Source organism: Gekko japonicus, unplaced genomic scaffold (genome assembly GCF_001447785.1).
Source record: "Gekko japonicus isolate JY-2015 unplaced genomic scaffold, Gekko_japonicus_V1.1 scaffold39, whole genome shotgun sequence".
NCBI lineage: Eukaryota > Metazoa > Chordata > Lepidosauria > Squamata > Gekkonidae > Gekko > Gekko japonicus.
Window position 1 is genome coordinate 1473816 of NW_015169778.1, and position 17775 is coordinate 1491590.

The window sequence follows — 17775 nt, forward strand, 5'->3', positions numbered from 1 at the left end:
GAGCATCTGTGAGAATCTTGCAGAGGGCCATCATTTTGTAAAGGTCACCTTCTTCCTGATAACAAACGGGAGTTGATCCTGTCACTGTTTGCTGAAGACAGTATTTAAAAAGAAGGGAGCAGCCTGTCACTTTTAAGAAGGATGAGCAACTAATTATGAATCTCGGTGTCTGTCTTGAAATTTTACCTTTTTTGGCTGATCTGACACATCTAACCTGAAAAATAAAAACAACAACAAAGCCTCTGCCACCTTGAGAAGTGTGTGTTTTGTGCGGCACCTGAGGAAATAGATGTTTAAGTACTTACTTCCAGAGGAGAATACGGCTCCCAGTCTTCCCTATATTTTATTCTATGAGGTACACGGAATGTATTTTCTTCTTGGTTTATACCCTTTGCACCATAACTAATAAGAAAAACACACTAAAAACCTGTCAGCACAATTCTAAGCAGTGTTGTACCCTCTAAGCCCACTGACTTCAATGGACACCAAAAGGTATAATTCTGTTTAGGGTGGTTGGTACTGTAAGAAATCTAGCTCCTTCTTTTGTTCATTTTCCCAGCTAGTTATCCAGCCAAACAAACAGAAAGAGAGAAGAAAAATATATAGGCATGGCAGAGCAGGCTGAACAGCCTGGAATCCACCAGCCATGCAGGGCACCAGTGTTCCCTCTAAGCTGAGTTAGTGTGAGCTACCTCACAGTTGTTTAGCCTCCAGCTCACACATTTTTGCCTTCGCTCAGGAAGGAGGGCTCCAGAGCAAACGAATTGATGCAGTAGCCACATTGTTTGCTCACAACTTTAATGCCGGTAGCTCACAAAGTAGAATTTTTGCTCATAAGACTCCACAGCTTAGAGGAAACATTGCAGGGCACCCAACAGAAGTTCAATAAACCTTCTCTTTTTGGCCTGCTCAGTACTATAAAAATAGAAGGGCTGTAAAGCATTGGGGACTGTATTCAGTTTGGTGCAGGCTAGTGACAGACAACATTAATCTTTCTTAGCTCAAAGCCAGCTTTGCTTATTGATTAATATTAAAAATCATGATAATTCTTTTAATGCTATCTTTTTATTGGAAATAACAAAAAACCCTTTACAATTTTTTTAGAGGAACAGAAGTATTTGAATCCAAAACACACGTTATATTGAACAATCGTCACTTATCCACCATGAGATAATTGATATTCTGATCCAGAAAGAACTTAAGATCAACCTTCTTCCACTTTTTAAAGTCCATGTCAGAATTGTTAAAGTAAAAAAAACAAAAACCCAAAAGAAAACTCTACAATCCTCTTAATGTTTCAAAAAGTCATTCACAAAATGAACTGCAAAATAGTATTCATGTAAAGCACTATTGGTAAAAAAAAAAAAAATCAAAACACCAAATGAACATTTCAAATGAAAAAGCCACTGACATAAAATTAAATTGATTTTTCTGGATCAAGACAGGTTTTTGGTAAATATTTTCATTTTCACATTGACTTGTGTTGGTAATAAAGAATTCTGCCTGTTAAACCCAATAGGAAAAAACTGGGGGGTGGGGACCATTTTCTTTAAAAAGTGGCACAAACATATATTGTGAAATGACACCAGCAACATCAGATTCTGAGTATGGGAATCTAGGTTGTAAGAACTTGGAATGCCTAGTTGACCTTTTGAATGGAAAATTATTGTACATACAGAAGACAACTTTAAACTACCAAATGTTAATGCATACTTCAGCTAGGTAATGTGAGTGCATTTTTTAAAAAATTGCTCTCAGTTTGCAAAGTGAGAAACATGTCAAGTTTTAACATAATTAATTGGAAAAAACAACAAAATTTAAGATTAGGAGGTCATAATGCAATGAAATGCTGACTCATTGAATTAAATTTACCTTTGGTTGCTGCACCTTTTGATTTATTTTGTAAGTCTTTTAATGTTTGTAACTTTTTGACAATTTCTGACTTTTTTTTTGGACAATAAATGTCTTGTTCCATGACAAAAAGAATTTCCTTTCTGGAGATCATTCCCAACTGACATTAACTTCAGACAGAATGTGTTGAATATCTGGGTAGAAGAATATCACTCAAGAATGTTGACAAATTAAATTAATTATAATGTCTCCAAGTGTCCCATTTTATCCGCCGCCAAAGCTGTATGAACGCTGATTCTTTCATACTTCCTGTAATTCATTACTATTTCTTTGGCCCTGGACAACAGCCGTTTGTGAACCCTCTTCTGTGTAAATGACCATACTAGCAAGGTGTTCGCCATTTCCATCAGAAGATATACTATTAGAGTTCCCAAGAGTGCCAGCCTGCAAAATCTCTTGAGGCTCATCTGCATCTATCACAGTATGTGAATATACTCCAGACTCATCCTCTAACTGCTGTGGTAATCCTGTTACAATGTAATGTGTTGCACCCTCAGAGAAGCTGGTGTTAGAATCCCTAACCATGGCTTGAGCTATTTCCTCTGTGACGATGATCTGTGAAATTTCTCCATCAGGGCCGATCAAGTCCATATGTTCACTCTGGACACTCAGGGTATGGCTGCCAGCTTCTTGCATTATTATCTGAGAACCTTCTCTAGCCACCATATGCACAGTCCCTTCCTCATTCAGAATAACCTGAGTGACACCTTCTTTCATCAGCTGGTCTGCTGCAGCTGTATCACATACAGCAAACTGTAACACTCGTTCAACCATTTTCTTGAAGGTGACCTCTGCTCTCTCTTGAGAGGCAATTATGGTAGATGGGTGCACAACCTGTGTTACTACTTCCATAGGTTCTCTCTCTTCATCAGTCCCTTGAATGTCATGGAACATCTGTGTTTCCTGAACTGTGCTGCCATTAGAAACAATGTGTGCTTCTGGATCTGAGATCTGTAGTGCATCTTTGTGATCGAGCTGTGTTCTGTCCAGGAGTCCTGCTTTGTTCTCTGCTTCACCCAGCTCTGTTACAGCACAAAGCAAGGCATCTAAGGCTGAGGCAGACTCCGGTGGGTGTAGTCTTGCAACCTCTGATGGATCTAAAATCTCCTGTCTCATTATCTGCTGTACCATAGCATTACTGGAGTCTGAACCTGTTTCTATGGAAACAGCATCTCCAATATCAGTCCCTCCTAAAGGGCCTTCAACGACAACCACCTGTGTTTTTCCATCTGGCAATTGTTCCGTGAGTATTTGTCCTGGAATCATACTGCTCACATGAGAGCCATTTTGACTTGTGGTTATAACTTGCCCATCCTCAGTAATATGGACAACTCTTGCCACTTGGCCAGCCATGGCCAATGTCTGAAGTGTAGCTGCTGCTGTTTCCTCAACTGAGGCATCAATTGAAAAATCACTGTCATAGCCTTGAATAATAATCACTTGCTGAACTTGTTCGGTGGATGGTAGTTGTCTTCCATCACTCTGAAGAACCTTCTCTTTAATTGGAGAAATTTCTCCCAGGGCTGCTGTGGTAAAAGGGCTAGTGGTTTCTACGAATGTAGCTCCTTGACCCTTCAGCCGACATTCATAGGACTTAGAAACTATGCCTAGGGGAAAAAAGAAGAGATGGTTCAAAAATGTCAAAACAGAATTAAAAACAGCCCACTTGCTCAAAACAATGAAAGGACATCTAATATATGCTAGTGACATTAATGCATATTTTAGTCTCCACATATTTTATATTCACAGAGCCACTTATATAAAATTAAACAGTCAGGCATATTCTCACAAGATGACCCTTGTTGGAACTATCTAGTTTAGCCTCCTTTTTGTAATAATAACATTATTATTGATATGATGATGATGATGATGATGAAGGCTACATCAGACAAGCACTCTCGGGCTTAAACACAGAACCTTTAGGTCCTGAGGCAGAAACCCTACAGACTGTGTAGCTGCTTCATGAGTCCTAATAATAAAAGATATAGCAGTCCATTGACCAGAGACATTTGTAACCTTTAATCAAAAAGAATTCTGGTTTTTACTTTTTAACCTTTTAATTAATTGATTACATCTGCATGCTACAAAATCTCATAGATGAAAGCTTTTCGAGGAATTATGCTTCTCTCAACTGAGAAATGGCATCTATTTAATAATAAAAAGCAATTGGTTGTTGTTAGAAAGCCACCTTTAATGTCACCTTATTAATTACATTTGAGAATACGAAAGATTTCCAACTGCAGTAATACATGCCAGAGCCAAAATAGTTTCAAAGAGTTTCACTATAGTTTCACTCTGAAAGGCAAACTATTTGCTAGATTCAGATATAAATAGGAAGGAAAAGCCACTTGAAATTATTTTTGCATCATATTTTGTACAAGGAAGACGAAGCTGGTGTATCTGTGCACCAGCTCTTCAGTGCTCCAAAATCTTTACCCATTCACAACACCGATCTTTACCCATTCATAAGACAATTTTCATAAAAAGGTAGAGGTGCATTTTAAGCCACAGTTAGCTCTTAAGAAGAAATAATAAAACGTTTAGAAAAAGTATCACTGCTAGCTGCAGATGTTGCCCGGTGGTGGAGCATCTGCTTTGCATGAAGAAGGTCATAAATCCAATCCGTAGCATTTCCACTTAAAAGGATCAGGTGTGTGTGTGTGTGTGGTGGCTGTCCTTCCGGTCGGCTCCAGCTCTCACGCTCTCCTGCTATCCCCAATGAAAAATAATGTTTTGCTTCTCAACAAACAAGCTACTTTTCTAAAAACTCTCAATGCCAGGCATGGGAAGGACCAGAGGAAAAAAGGGAGCTAGAAACCTGCCTTATAAACTGCAGAGGAAAGACATTATTGACTCAGAAGAATCAGATCAAGAGACCTCTTTGTTTGAAGAAGCGAGAGGAAAGCTAGACCAAAGCTAGACTATCAGAAATAAAGGAAGAAATAAAAAGCGAGATAAAAACTTTGAGTGGTGATGTTGGGCAATTAAGGAAGGAATTTCCCAGCTCAATCTCATAATTGACCCGATAAAGCAAAAATTGGATGAACTTACCTCATCATTGAAAGCGATGGGGGAAAAAGCTGAATCCGCATTTCAAATTGTCAGAAAAGCGGCTGATGTTTTGTCAGAGCTACAAGAGTTCAAGAGTGGGCTAAGAACAAAATTATTCTTCAGGAGACCAGGTTAAGAGAAAGAAAAGCGAAACTCCGTGGAGTTTCCTCAAATTTCTGTGTGACAGGAAATCTTAAAGAGGAATTAAACAAATGGCTTCAGCACTCTTTGATTGGCGGGAGAAGCAGAGACTTCAGAAGAGATAATCACCTCTGCCTTTCAAATCAACATATCAAAAAGAGCCCCTGAAGGCGCCTCACCAGACATAATTATGGAGTTCAAGGAGCTACAGACTGGAAACAAACTTTTTAAAATAGTACGAGAAAAACAAGATACGTGTGTTTTTTTGTATGCAGACATCATACCAGAGGTGCTTATCGCGAGACAAAGACTACGTGAAACAGCAAAGACACTGAGAGAAAAGGAGATCCCTTATAGATGGTTAGTGCTTGGCCACTTGGTGGACAATTTAAATAACAAAACGTTCTCAGCACATAATGAGACAACGGGTAAAAAGTTAGTGGAGGCTGTTATTAAATTGAAGGAAGGAGGTGTTTGAAGGGAGCGATGTGTTCTGGCATTGATACTTAGGTTATAGTGTGTGTATGAAAAAACAATAGAAAGTTGGGTTTATTAGTATAAGAGTAGACTTAGACTCTAAATATTATTAAGCAAGAATGTTATATAAGAGTTAAGTGTTAGATTAGAGTTTAGCAAGGAGGTGAAGAGTGTACCCCCCCCCAAGACCTCCAATATAGGGAGGGAGGAGGTTTTTCCTCCCACTGTAGAGTTCTTCTCTTCAGCCCCCATAACTGGAGGCAATTCCTTTCAACTTTTCTTTTCAGGAATAGAAGAAGACGGATAGTAGTAACTGATGTAGGAATGAACTGAAGAATATGAAATGTATCAAGGTTAATTATAAGTTTTGGGGAAAGTTGTATGGGGACCTAATTAACAGGTAAAATAGGGGTATAAGAAAAGAGGGGGAATTAAATGAGATTAAAAAGGATTGGGTTGATGAAATAGCAACCTCAGGGAGGTTTTCTTTTCTTTTTTCTTTTGCTTGGTTATTACCTGTGTAAAAAGTTGAAAATGGGTATATCAATAAGATGGACAATGATTTGTGTATATGTAGATTGATAGATATACCCAATAAAAATATTATTATAAAGAAAAGTACAGCATCCAAGAACAGCTTGTTCCCCACTGTTAAAAAAAAGTATAAAGATTTTTGACTGCTTGAGCTGAAAAAAAAAAGGATCAGGTAGTAGGTGATGTGAAAGGCCTCTACCACAAACCCTGGAGAGTTGCTGTCAGTCAAAACAGACAATACTGACCTTTATACACCAATGGTCTGATTCAGCAGGCCTGGGAAGATGACCCCTCTGTGCAATGACTTGATCAGGAGTGTTCAGAAAGCAGCATCACTGATCATGGGGTGAAGGTATATGAGCAGGTACTCCCTGCACATGTTTGCCCAATGCAGAGAACAAAGTGACTGCATGTGTGTGTGTGTGTGTGTGTGTGTGTATGTGTGAATGCACTCTCTCTCTCATGTGGTGAGTCGTGAGTCAACGTACGGATGGGTCATCTGCACAAAGTTATCATTCATGTATTCATATTACAATGTGTGTGTGCCATAATATTCACCAGCATATGAGCACACAGGGCATGTGAGACACTAGCTGCTTTATTAATGTTTTCCTATCATATGCTAATTAATTCAATGGTTATGCAATGACTGATCTGCAGTGTTTCCCACATTAAATCCTGAACTCTATGTGTACTAAAAAACCTTTCCTGACTCCAAAATCCAGCTCCTGGGGATCAGTAGAATGTCAGAAACAGTCTGGAGTGATGGTCTGCAGGAGGTCTATAGTGGGGAGAAATACCATCAGAAATCTCATGGGAGAAGAAGTACCATTTGTAGAAGAGGAATGAAGCACAGAATCCAACCCATTGGTTTCTCTGCTGAACATGTAGCTGCAAACAAGACCACAGAGCTTTGGGAAGATTTAAGTCAGGTTTAATTTTACCACACAAGTAATGTGCAAATGCTACAGGGATGTCATGGTACATATCCCCATACTGGTGGGAAGGTCTGACTCAGGAATTGGGATGTCTCCCATTTTGCATGGGGTTGCACTCCCCCAGAGGAGCAGGTTTGTAGCTTAGGGGTACTGATGGACCTTAAACGTCTGCTGGGTAAACAGGTGGAAGTGCTGGCCAGAGATGCCTTTCACCAGCTTTGGGTGGTGAGCCAACTGTAGCCATTCCTGGACAAGAAAGATTTGCCACTGTGGTGCATGCTCTATTAACATCTAGATTAGATTATTGCAATGCAATCTACAGGGGGCTGTCCTTGAAGAAGCTTACAGTTGGTACAGAATACTGCCGTCAGAATACTAAATAGAGTGTTAGGGACCATATCACTCCAATTTTGTTCCATCCACAATGACTTCCAGGCCCAATTCAACATGCTGGAATCGACCTTGTATACCTGAGGGACTACTAACTCCCCAACCACTCTGGTCATCTTCAGAGGCCCTGGTTTGGGTGCCCATGGCTAGATGGATGACAACTTAAGAAAGGGCCTTCTTGGTCATTGGCACCAAAGGGTTGGAACTTCTTCTCCAGTGAGATTTGTCTGTCTCTTTCTATCATTGCTTTCTAACAGTGAGTGAAGCCTTTTCTCATTTTGCAAATCCTCCAGTTGCACATTTGGATTACTGTCAAGGGGCCAGTTGGGTTTGATAACTCTGATTGACATTGCCTGAATGTCTCTGCCCAGCATGTCTTAGGCATGGGTGAAGCTTCTACCTTGCCTGACGCTTTTGACCACACTGCAATCATCTTCTGTTGTCCACCTGAGAAGACCCCAACCCAATCCAATCAGATCCAGGTAATCCATATATAGCTCACCCTGAATTTACTTTTCTAATCCTTTCTTTGGCTTCTATAGCTATCGCTGTTCCATCAGCCGAAATTTTGGTAGTCTCACCCCCTCCACTTGCCCAAGAGGCTGCCAACTCTGTTTTTCTGTTTGAACTTGGGATGTTTCCTTGCCAAGAAGGAGCATCCCTCTGCTGCCTTACCTTTCTTTATTTTCTGGGACGTCTGGGAGCCCTGCCTAAGTACCCTACTACTCTACCATTTCCTCCTGCCCCCCCCCCAGAGATAATCGCTGCCCTTCAGATCATTCTAGCAGCTCACCCCAATTACAGTCTTCAATTTGGGTGTGACCTCGCTCAGGCTCAATTTCTGAATAATCAATCTTTAATTAAATGGAGTGAGCTCAGGAAAGGATAGGTAAACTCCTCTATCACTGGACTTGAACAAGTCATTTCTTTTCTCTCAGAGCTCTCTCTCTCCCTCTCTCCTTCTTTAAATTCCCCTGCTCTCCTCACAGCCATTTCCCAGTGCAGAAATCCTGCTTAGCTGGTAGCTCAGCTTTCTGTTTCTCTTCTCCTCTTTAACATTTCAAATGCATGTCATTCTAGACACAACGGTTTCATTATTCTTATGCATAAGTGCATTACAAATCTTGTACATCTATATTTCTTTAAATAAAATCTTAATCCTTTTTTTGGGAAAAGATCTGCTTTGTCTCATGGTTACTAGTAATCTGCTAAAGAGGCACTTTGAGATTGCTTGCCCACTACTCAACAAAAGATTCCTAAATCACACATTCTGTTTCCCCTAACTGGAGAGTGTGTCCATTTTCCAAGTTAGCCAAGCTGTGCAAGCGGGAAGAGGTTTCCCCAACACTGAGCATAAATTTTCGAAAACAGATCACAGTTCTGGGTGAGCTATCCAAACCCAAGTTAGAAAGTCCATGCTTGTCTAAGAATACATATGAAAGGGAGCACATGGTAACACTTATCAGTAAAAAAAAATATTGAATTATCACTTCCAATATCTTGTCAATGTAATGGGTGGGATACAGCCAGCTTCTCTGCTGGTTTAAAAAGGGAAGGGAGGGGGGATTCCTTTGACATCTTAGAAGACTATGCTGGAGGTTATGGCACTGATATGGACAAAAGCCATATGGGGGGGCGGTAGAAAAAATGGCTGGATCCAACTCAATTACTAGGATGTATGGCAGCCACTTCAAATTGGCTTCTTGTAGATCTCAGATCATGACAGTTCTGACCTCTTAATGTTGTTGTACACATCGCTTATGTAACACTTTGTACTCTGCCACTGGCTAACAGTCAGTTTACCTTAGTAGGTGCTCTTAATGCTTCCATGGTGCATATGTTAAGTGCCTTTGATGATTCTAATCACTAAGACTGAAATCAATCATGAACATATATTCAGATATTCACTTTGGTTCATTGCTTAAAGGCATTCTGGGTAAAATACCAAATGCTGACAAGCAATCACACCACAGTGACCTTGCTTGTTCTGTTAATTGTAACTGCACATGCTCTTGATGCCAGTTTGCTTGTGTTAGATGGAGAACACTGCATGATGTACTAATATTTGTTACAATTAGATACTTTTTAGAATTTCACAGCTAGGAAGAAGAAAGCCTATTGTTCAACTGAAGAAGGTATATTTTTGCCTGAGAAAATCCAACCCCCAGGTTGGATTCCCAATCAGAATGGTGTGACGGATATGTGACAACGTTTGATGGAACCAATAATTGTGATTTATTTCTAACTGTCATAGGGGGTATAAAACCCTATGTTTCCCATTGTAACCTTAGGGAGAGCTGTGGGGTCCAAAACCTTATTGGATCTGCACCTCCCTTCTTTGTTGATCAATAAAGTACAAGTTCTGATTCTCCTCTACAAGACTGCCGTGTGCTTTCTCAAATTGGGCTGGGGAAGTACAACCTTTGACGGAGTTTCTGTCTTACAATGTCCCATTTCTGCACACCATTCCCAAGTAAATGGTATGGTATACCAAGGCAAATGCATGTGAATGTGTGGTTGTGTGCCAAACAACTATGTTCAATTGGCAGCACCCACTTCCTATTAATGGCTTGCTGGGAGCCAGCACACGTGCTATCTGCATTGTAGCAAACCCTAAAATCAACACACATCCAAATAACGTTTCTCTCCCAAGACCAGAGTCATAGGTATGCTAGGATTTGAAATTTTAAGTACAGATTATGGTTGTAAAGTGAAAGAATGCAGCTCTCTATTAAAAAAATCTGCTGCAAAGTTACACAGGATTATTAAATATTACATTTGAAGTCTTAGTGGCTATTTTTGGTAACAAAAATTACCAATTTAAGGTGTTAAAAAGTTTTCACAGTGATATCGTACAACTGATCTGGCATGCACTGCTGAATTAAATTTTGGCAAGGAAAAGCTATATATAATGGTGTCTGCCTTTTTAAAACTATGCTTGTGTCTCTCTGTGTGGGCATAAGCATACTGAAGGCACCCAACTTGGAGCAGGAGTAGAGGGGGGGGGGGAAATCAACACAAAGGGACAATTAGTTTCTTAAACTGATACCTGTTTTATAATAGAATCAGTGTAATTAATTCAGGAATCCTGCTTTGTTGACATGATATAAGACAAGCCTTAAAATGATATGGCCTCAAATCAAAACACAAGCACGAATCCTATTTTTCTGTAGCTGTAGCTATCGGTCAAAATAATTCCTCAGATCAAAATCTTATGGTGGACACACATATTGTGACACAAGCGAGTGGGCTGGAATGGAGGAAGCAAGGGAAGAAGATAAAGATACACGTTCCTCCCCTTAGCTTCAGGGGTAAACGCTGCATCTGTGAATTTATGCATCTCCAGTCTTTACTCGGCAATTGAATGGGAAGTCTCTTGGGGGTTGAGTTATCCTGTAAATTCCTTGCAGCACTGATAATTATGCCATTCTGACTGCTTGCTTAATCTATTTGAATCCAGAGGTGAGTTAAGCCACTTCTTGACCATTAAAGTAAACTATGTGGGTAAATACTGCTGTCACTAAAGGGGTGTGATGAAGCTTAACTACACCAACATCTTAACCTCGGTTCAGTGCAACCCCAGCTATTCCATCACAGTTCATAAATGCAATTGCAGGTCCATCTTTTGATTCAGCAATTTAATAACTTCGAGTGCTGTCAGTAGTGCTTTGAAAAATGGATCCTATAAAATGTAACAGCCTCAATCAGATTGTAAAAGATTCACCCACTGAAGATTCTTCCATTTCAACTATAATGAATTAATGTTGAGCTGTGTAGAAGTTCAAGTGTCAGTTAAACTAATGGGAATCTGTACTGTAAGTTTAAATTTTAACTGGACCAAAAATTTATTGGGAACATCAACTTCAATTTTAGTGATCTTCATGGTAAATGTAAAATGTAGAACTGAATGGATTTCCTTTGTGTTGAAAGGAGGGAATCTAATAGAAGAAATACGCATTGTAAAGGCGTATTTTGAGTGTTAGTTATAGCAAAACATCTTTTAAATGTATCTATAACATTTTTCCTTTAGTTAGCTACACAACATTTAATTATAAATATAACTGACCCATATGTAACATCAAGTAATGCTGTACTACTAATTTCCTGTATTTAAACAATTTATTGGAGACCCATGCTGATGGGGAAGAATTGAGACAATTTTGAAACTCAAGACATAAACCTGTTATCATAATAAAGCTATTTTTGCTGCTGATGGCCTGTCATTATGTGAAAATGAACAGAACTCCTTTCAAAAATGACAAAAAACAATGATGCAAGAACCTTACCCAGAAAAATAGTAGAGGTGTTTCATATCGTCAAGTATCATGATCACATAACTGGTTGCTTTCCAAGAAATTCTGTATTTTCAACAGATTTCTTATTAATCAACTGGCATTTTTAGCTATCCTTATTTCAAAAACCAACTGTGTCAAATATTTTCTGTAGATTAAATTCATATTTGCACATTCAAAGGCCACCTACTTAGAAACATGGGATATAAGATATGTTTTTCTCTGTATGTGTAGTTCAATTAATGTATAGTATACATGGTGCTTAGTTGTGTTTTTGAACCCAGAAACCGACTGCTTTCTGCTGTGTGTCTGTATTATTTTTGTTACAGTCTTCATTTCACTGTCCTTCTGCCCTCCCAGAATAAATACCTTATTCTTTTGTTAAGCTCACATTTAATTAAAATGTACAGGATTTGTGCAGTCAACTCGAATGAAACAAATAAAACAAGGGCCCCCTCTCTTGAAGGCATACGTTGTGAATGAAAAATGTCATTACAGTCTAAAAAATTTTGCAGTAAACAAGGCCTACAGAGGGAAGTTTCCCCTGTAATGACATCCATAAAATACACAAATGGCACTTTTAGTACCATCCTGAATATGGCATTTTCTGTGCTCTACACACAATCTAAATGGTTTGATCATAGAGCATAATACTCCATTGGGTTTATAGAACAATCAATGTTCCATAAAATGATGTATTTATCCAATAGTAGGCTCAGCAGTTACTGGTGTATGACATTGTAGGACACTGGCTTTGTACTGTTCAGCAGCACACATGCTGGCTGTAAAACTTATCTAACACTACTTCAACAACTTCATCTCATCTGTGTCAAGTAATTTGTTGAAGCCTCAGCTTGGCTTTAAAAAAACCCTTGTAATAAAAATTCATAGAATTTTCAAGAGAATGAAAGCTGATGACAATAGAAAGGTCACATTGTGTCTCCACTAAAGGGGTCAAGGGTCATTTGCAGTTCTAAAACAGAAAGTAGATTTCATGCATCGTGTAGCAGATAAAGATGGCATTAAAAAGACTTGCCTGCAAAAGTAATGCATAACATGTCAGGAAAGTCTGGGTTAATGCAATATTGCATGTAAACCTTTGCTTTTGCTTTTTCTTAACAGGCATACAATTTAGATTTCTAAGCTTTATATAGTCAGGCTAAGCATAATGTTCTCCTCAAACTGAAGTCAAGATGCCGGGACATGAAGTGTTAAGCGATAGGGATAATATTTTTTTAATTATGACCCTTTAAATCCCCTCCCCCTTTAAATAAATATTTGTCTAAGGTTTGGTCTGATAGGCATTATGAAGCCATAATCACATAAACACAGTTTTTTTTCTGAATTTCTGTTATTCAAAAAATTACTTAACATTTATGAAAATTACATGAGTTTATATAATGTCCATGTCTTGGCAAAAAAAGTTTTTTGAATGTACAACAGGCACAATTTCTGCAGCAGCACCCCCCCCCCACTCACCTCCTACACCATTCCTGAGAAGGTAGAAGGAAGTAGGAAAGCCATGCTCAGTGAACAGAGTAGAGCTAGTAGTTTGTTAGAGCCATGCAATTACAAACTGAGCAAGTGAAATAACATTGTTGATGTCTCCCAATGCCCAGGGTTTTCTAAAACACTGTGCCAAAAATTCAGCAGGAGGGACAAATATCTCCCATTTCTCAGTTCACTGGCAAAATAGCTGATTCTTGTGCATCTGCATTTGTAAATGCCTTAAAAGAGAATAAAGATAAGGTCTAAAACCAGTCGTTGATATCTGGGCTATCATCACTGGTGAAACAAAATGGAAATACTTTCCAGTTATTGGGCAGTGAGTTAAAGGAATATCCTACAGAATACATAACAACAACAAAAAAGAAATATAAATATAACAGGTGGTTATTGATTTTTTTTAACCATGCCCATTTCAGTACAGAATTATATAACTACAGTCTGGGCATGTGCCACCGATCAGCTGACAGTGTGCAAAGCCTTTCCCCAAGATGTCATTTCCTCCAGGAGAACTCTGTGGACTGGAGACCAGCATAAGAACATAAGAACTTCAGACCCCACCTGCAGCCATTCGCCTAAGCGACTGCTTGAAGTGCAGCCATGAGGAGGCTGCGGCATGTGGTTGGCTGACACAGTACTTTTGCACAAATTTAAACTGGTCCATTATAATGCCCCCCAACTCCACTCTGGCTGAAGAGGTGAATCAACAAAAATACTGGTATTGCTACTATGCAGTCCGCAGCTTGGGCTTCTTCCTGCAGCCAGGAGAAGGGTGGAGGGGAATACATGGACAGTTCTCAAAATTCATTTTCAAGGCAGGCTTAACTTCCTAACAGGGCAGCTTCCCATACTGTCAAACACTGAAAGGCTGGTACAGGATCCCAGTGCTTCCAGCATCAGAAACAATTTAAACACCAAGGGGCAAACGGGACACCACAGAACCACATCCCAGCTGAAGGCTCTAATCAATGAATTCATAAGTTTGTCAGAACACCAAATACAATTTTTGTCCACCGGTTCTTCCTACATTTGTCACCACTTATGCAACTTATGTCTGGATCTGGCGAAAAGAAGAGTAACTAGAAGAGCTGAATGGAGGCAAGCGAGGCCTCCCATGATGAACAACTGCCAGAGGTGCACATGTGCCGACAGCAGCCAGGGACAGGAAGGAGGAATCTTCCCGCAATGTGCCCTATGCCCACATGGAGGCAGAATAGGCAATTGATTTATCTGCTAAAAAGAACTGTTGTGTTACTCTGCAAGTCTCCATGTACAGTGATGGCATTACATATATAATCAATAACAAAAGTTCAACTAATAATAGAAACCATAAATAATTTACAATCCGGTATTCTATTCTCCAGGTGATCCAACTAACAATTTGGGGGCCCTTTCAAATATATATTCAACTCACCGACTTGTGTTCTCTCGTTAGAGCGCTAAAGCCTATTACTGTCATGACTTGCTAGTCATATCTATGCTTCGTTTATAAATGGAAGCACGTTACAGAGTATTGTCATATCTTTCCAAAGCAAATTATAGGAAATAACCATTTGTCTTCATTGCAGGCACTTTCTTATGTATGGAAGAAAACAAACCACTATTCAACAACTGCACTGAGGCACCATTAAAATCAGATTTACAGTAAACAGAACCTGCAGCTGGGGTAAAACACTAACTGTTAGTATTTTAATTATCAGCAATGCTTTTGGAGGTCTAACATCTGCTCACAGCCAAACAGCAGCAGCTGCTGTTGTATACTTAAAACAATGAGAATTTTGTCTATAAATATTAAAACATAGCACATGTTGGTGTGTTCAGTGCCACTGTACACCTATTAAGCTAGTCATGTCTACAGGACATTTTAAAACTCTTTCTGTCTTGTGGCTAAATTCATAAAGGGCTGACCCCTTCAAAAGAATGAGAGCCCAAGACAGCAAAAAACACTTGAGTCTGTAAATTGAAAATGTTTAGAGATAGTAGTAGAGGTCACCCACTATCAAGATGCTGCCACTAAATGCTTACAAAACACAAGCAGTAAGTTCAGATCATTGTGCTCCTGGGTAAATTCAAGGACAGGGGCTCCTCAGAAAACTCGGCAGAGAGCTATACTTCACGGAACACACAAACATAACTTCACAGAGTTTAAAGAAGGTACTTGTTTATATATTTACTTATTTGGATATTTATATCTTGCTTTTCTCCCCAAAGGGGAGCCAAACCAGCTGATTTCATCACTTTTTCCTCCTCTACTTTATTTAAAGCCAGCACGGTGCAGGGGTTAAAAGCAGTTCGGAGAAGTGGACTCAAATCTGGAGAACTGGGGTTGGCTCCCCACTCCTCCACATGTCACAGTTCTCTCAGAACTCGCTCAGCCCCACTTAACTCACAAGTTGCCTGTAGTGGGGAGAGGAAGGGGAAGGAGACTGTAAGCCGCTTTGAGACACCTTAAGGTCGCCCTGACCTGGACAGCCCAGGCTAGCCTGATCTTGTCAGATCTCGGAAGCTAAGCAGGGTTGGCCCTGGCTAACAGTTGGATGGGTGACCTCCAAGGAATACCAGGGGTGTGACGCAAGGCAGGAAGTGGCAAACCACCTCTGAAACGTCTCTTGCCTTAAAAAAAAAGTCTAGCTTGCCACCTAATGGTGCTTTATTTATTTTATTTATACCCTGCCCTTCCCACTGAAGTAGGCTCAGGGCGGATTACATAAAAAAAAATTTAAACAGCTAAAAACAGAACAATTATAAATATGAATATAAATATAAAACACATGGTAAAAAGTGCTAGTAAACATTTGTGCAATAGTGGCAAGGCATTGGTAGCATCAGCATAATAAGGAGTGCAGTCAGCGTTGGTGTCAGGACTGACATCTCAGTCCAGTTCATGCCGGCGAACGCAGGCTGTTGATAGTGGTATTAGGGCACAGGGCCATAATGCTAAAAGAGCTAGCTCTTCTGGCTGCCAGACAATCTTAGGATCTCCTGGCTATACTACATACATTGCCATACAATTATTATTATTATTATTACTCCATAAGGTAGAGAAAAAGGTAAAGGTAAAGGTTCCCTTGCTCGAAAGCCAGTCGAATCCGACTCTAGGGTTGCGGTGCTCATCTCAGTTTCAAAGCCGAAGAGCCAGCGCTGTTCAAAGACATTTCTGTGGTCATGTGGGCGGCATGACTAAACACCAAGGTGCACGGAACGCTGTTAGGTAGAGAAAAGCAGGGTATAAAAACCTTGTGAAGTAGTTCTGAGTGGGAGGAAGTGACTGGCCTAGTACTGGATCTCTCAGATCCTAGTCCAGCCCTCTAGCCACTACACCACACTAGCTCTCACTTTAAAATTGTGTTCTGATTCAAATTGTCCACTGGGATATGTTCATACTGTCAGGCTATTTTAAAGGTTTTTAACATTACACTAGCCAACAGATAATGAATTATAATAGGTGTGGATACAAGGAAGCCGCAGCTAGGACTTATCCCTGAGCCACCTTTGTGGGCTCCGGGGCTGGAGCAGTACAGGACCCTGTGGTCTCTAATGTATGGCCCAGCAGCCCTCCAAGGCTTTGACAGCCACGCATCTGCTATCCCACTAAGGCTGTCCTTTTAAAGCAGCAGCAGCAGCAGCAGCAGCTGGCATAGTTTCAGGCAGACGTGTTCCGCAAGTGCATCAGGTGTTGAGTGTGGGAAGGGATGGTAGTCAAGGCTGCCCAAACGGCTATCTACAGAGCCAGGGCACCGCATCAGCTAGGGTTCTCCAGTAATGGGGGGGTCAGGTGCTTCTGGATGCCTGTGTATTTGCAGTGCAGGTGATAGTGAGGCCAGACGGAGGGAAGTGACAGACAATGGGGGGGGGTGATTAGTCCCCCAGCCGCTTTCTTTTAGAGTGGAGGGCAGACTTCTGCTTGGGCAGTATCTTAACCCCCCCCCCCCCATCACTCCTCCTGCCAATGCCACATGGTATGCGCCTGATCCAAGGGCTAGCAGTGCTGAGCTTCTCCAGAATTCCCCATTTTGGGTCCCCTTCTTCTTGGGCAGGATACGCATTTGCTTGGTCCATTACATTTATTTAGATTAGAGAGCACTTGCTTATTTTCCTAGATCACTTGAGCTTGTGGTACCGCAGTGGGTCATGTGTAGAAGGCCTCTTTCTCAGTGTTCCTGCACTCATAGTTACTTTTTGGCTCCTTTACATTAGTACTGGTAATAGGAAAAGTATTGGCGAATAGACACACATACACACACACACACACACACACCCTCTTAATTAAGGAGCAGGGAAGCACATCCCATTGTTAGTGGTTTACAAGGGGGGGACCCGCGATACTCGCGGGAGAGGGGGAGATCCACAACTATAAGGAAGAGGAGGAAGCAGGAGGAGGAGGTAAGTTCCCCCCTATCCCGCCGGTTCCCCCATCTCCTCCACCCCACCTCCACTGCCTGGCTCGATAACCCCCCCGCCCTGGAGCGCCCCCCCTCCAGAGGCCAGGTCTACCCACCCCTTCCCACTATATTGGCAGACCTGTCCTCCGGACT

The 17775-nt window shown here is 40.6% G+C and overlaps 1 protein-coding gene across 1 annotated transcript in view; it reads right to left on the reverse strand.

The window, feature by feature from the left end:
- Positions 1-1990: 1990 nt before the first annotated feature.
- ZNF407 (zinc finger protein 407) overlaps positions 1991-17775 on the reverse strand; it is a 510615-nt gene continuing 494830 nt past the window's right edge. The window contains exon 9 of the mRNA XM_015416731.1: positions 1991-3518. Coding sequence (XP_015272217.1) covers positions 2152-3518 — 1367 coding nt within the window. The 3' untranslated portion in view covers positions 1991-2151. The remainder of the gene's footprint in view (positions 3519-17775) is intronic.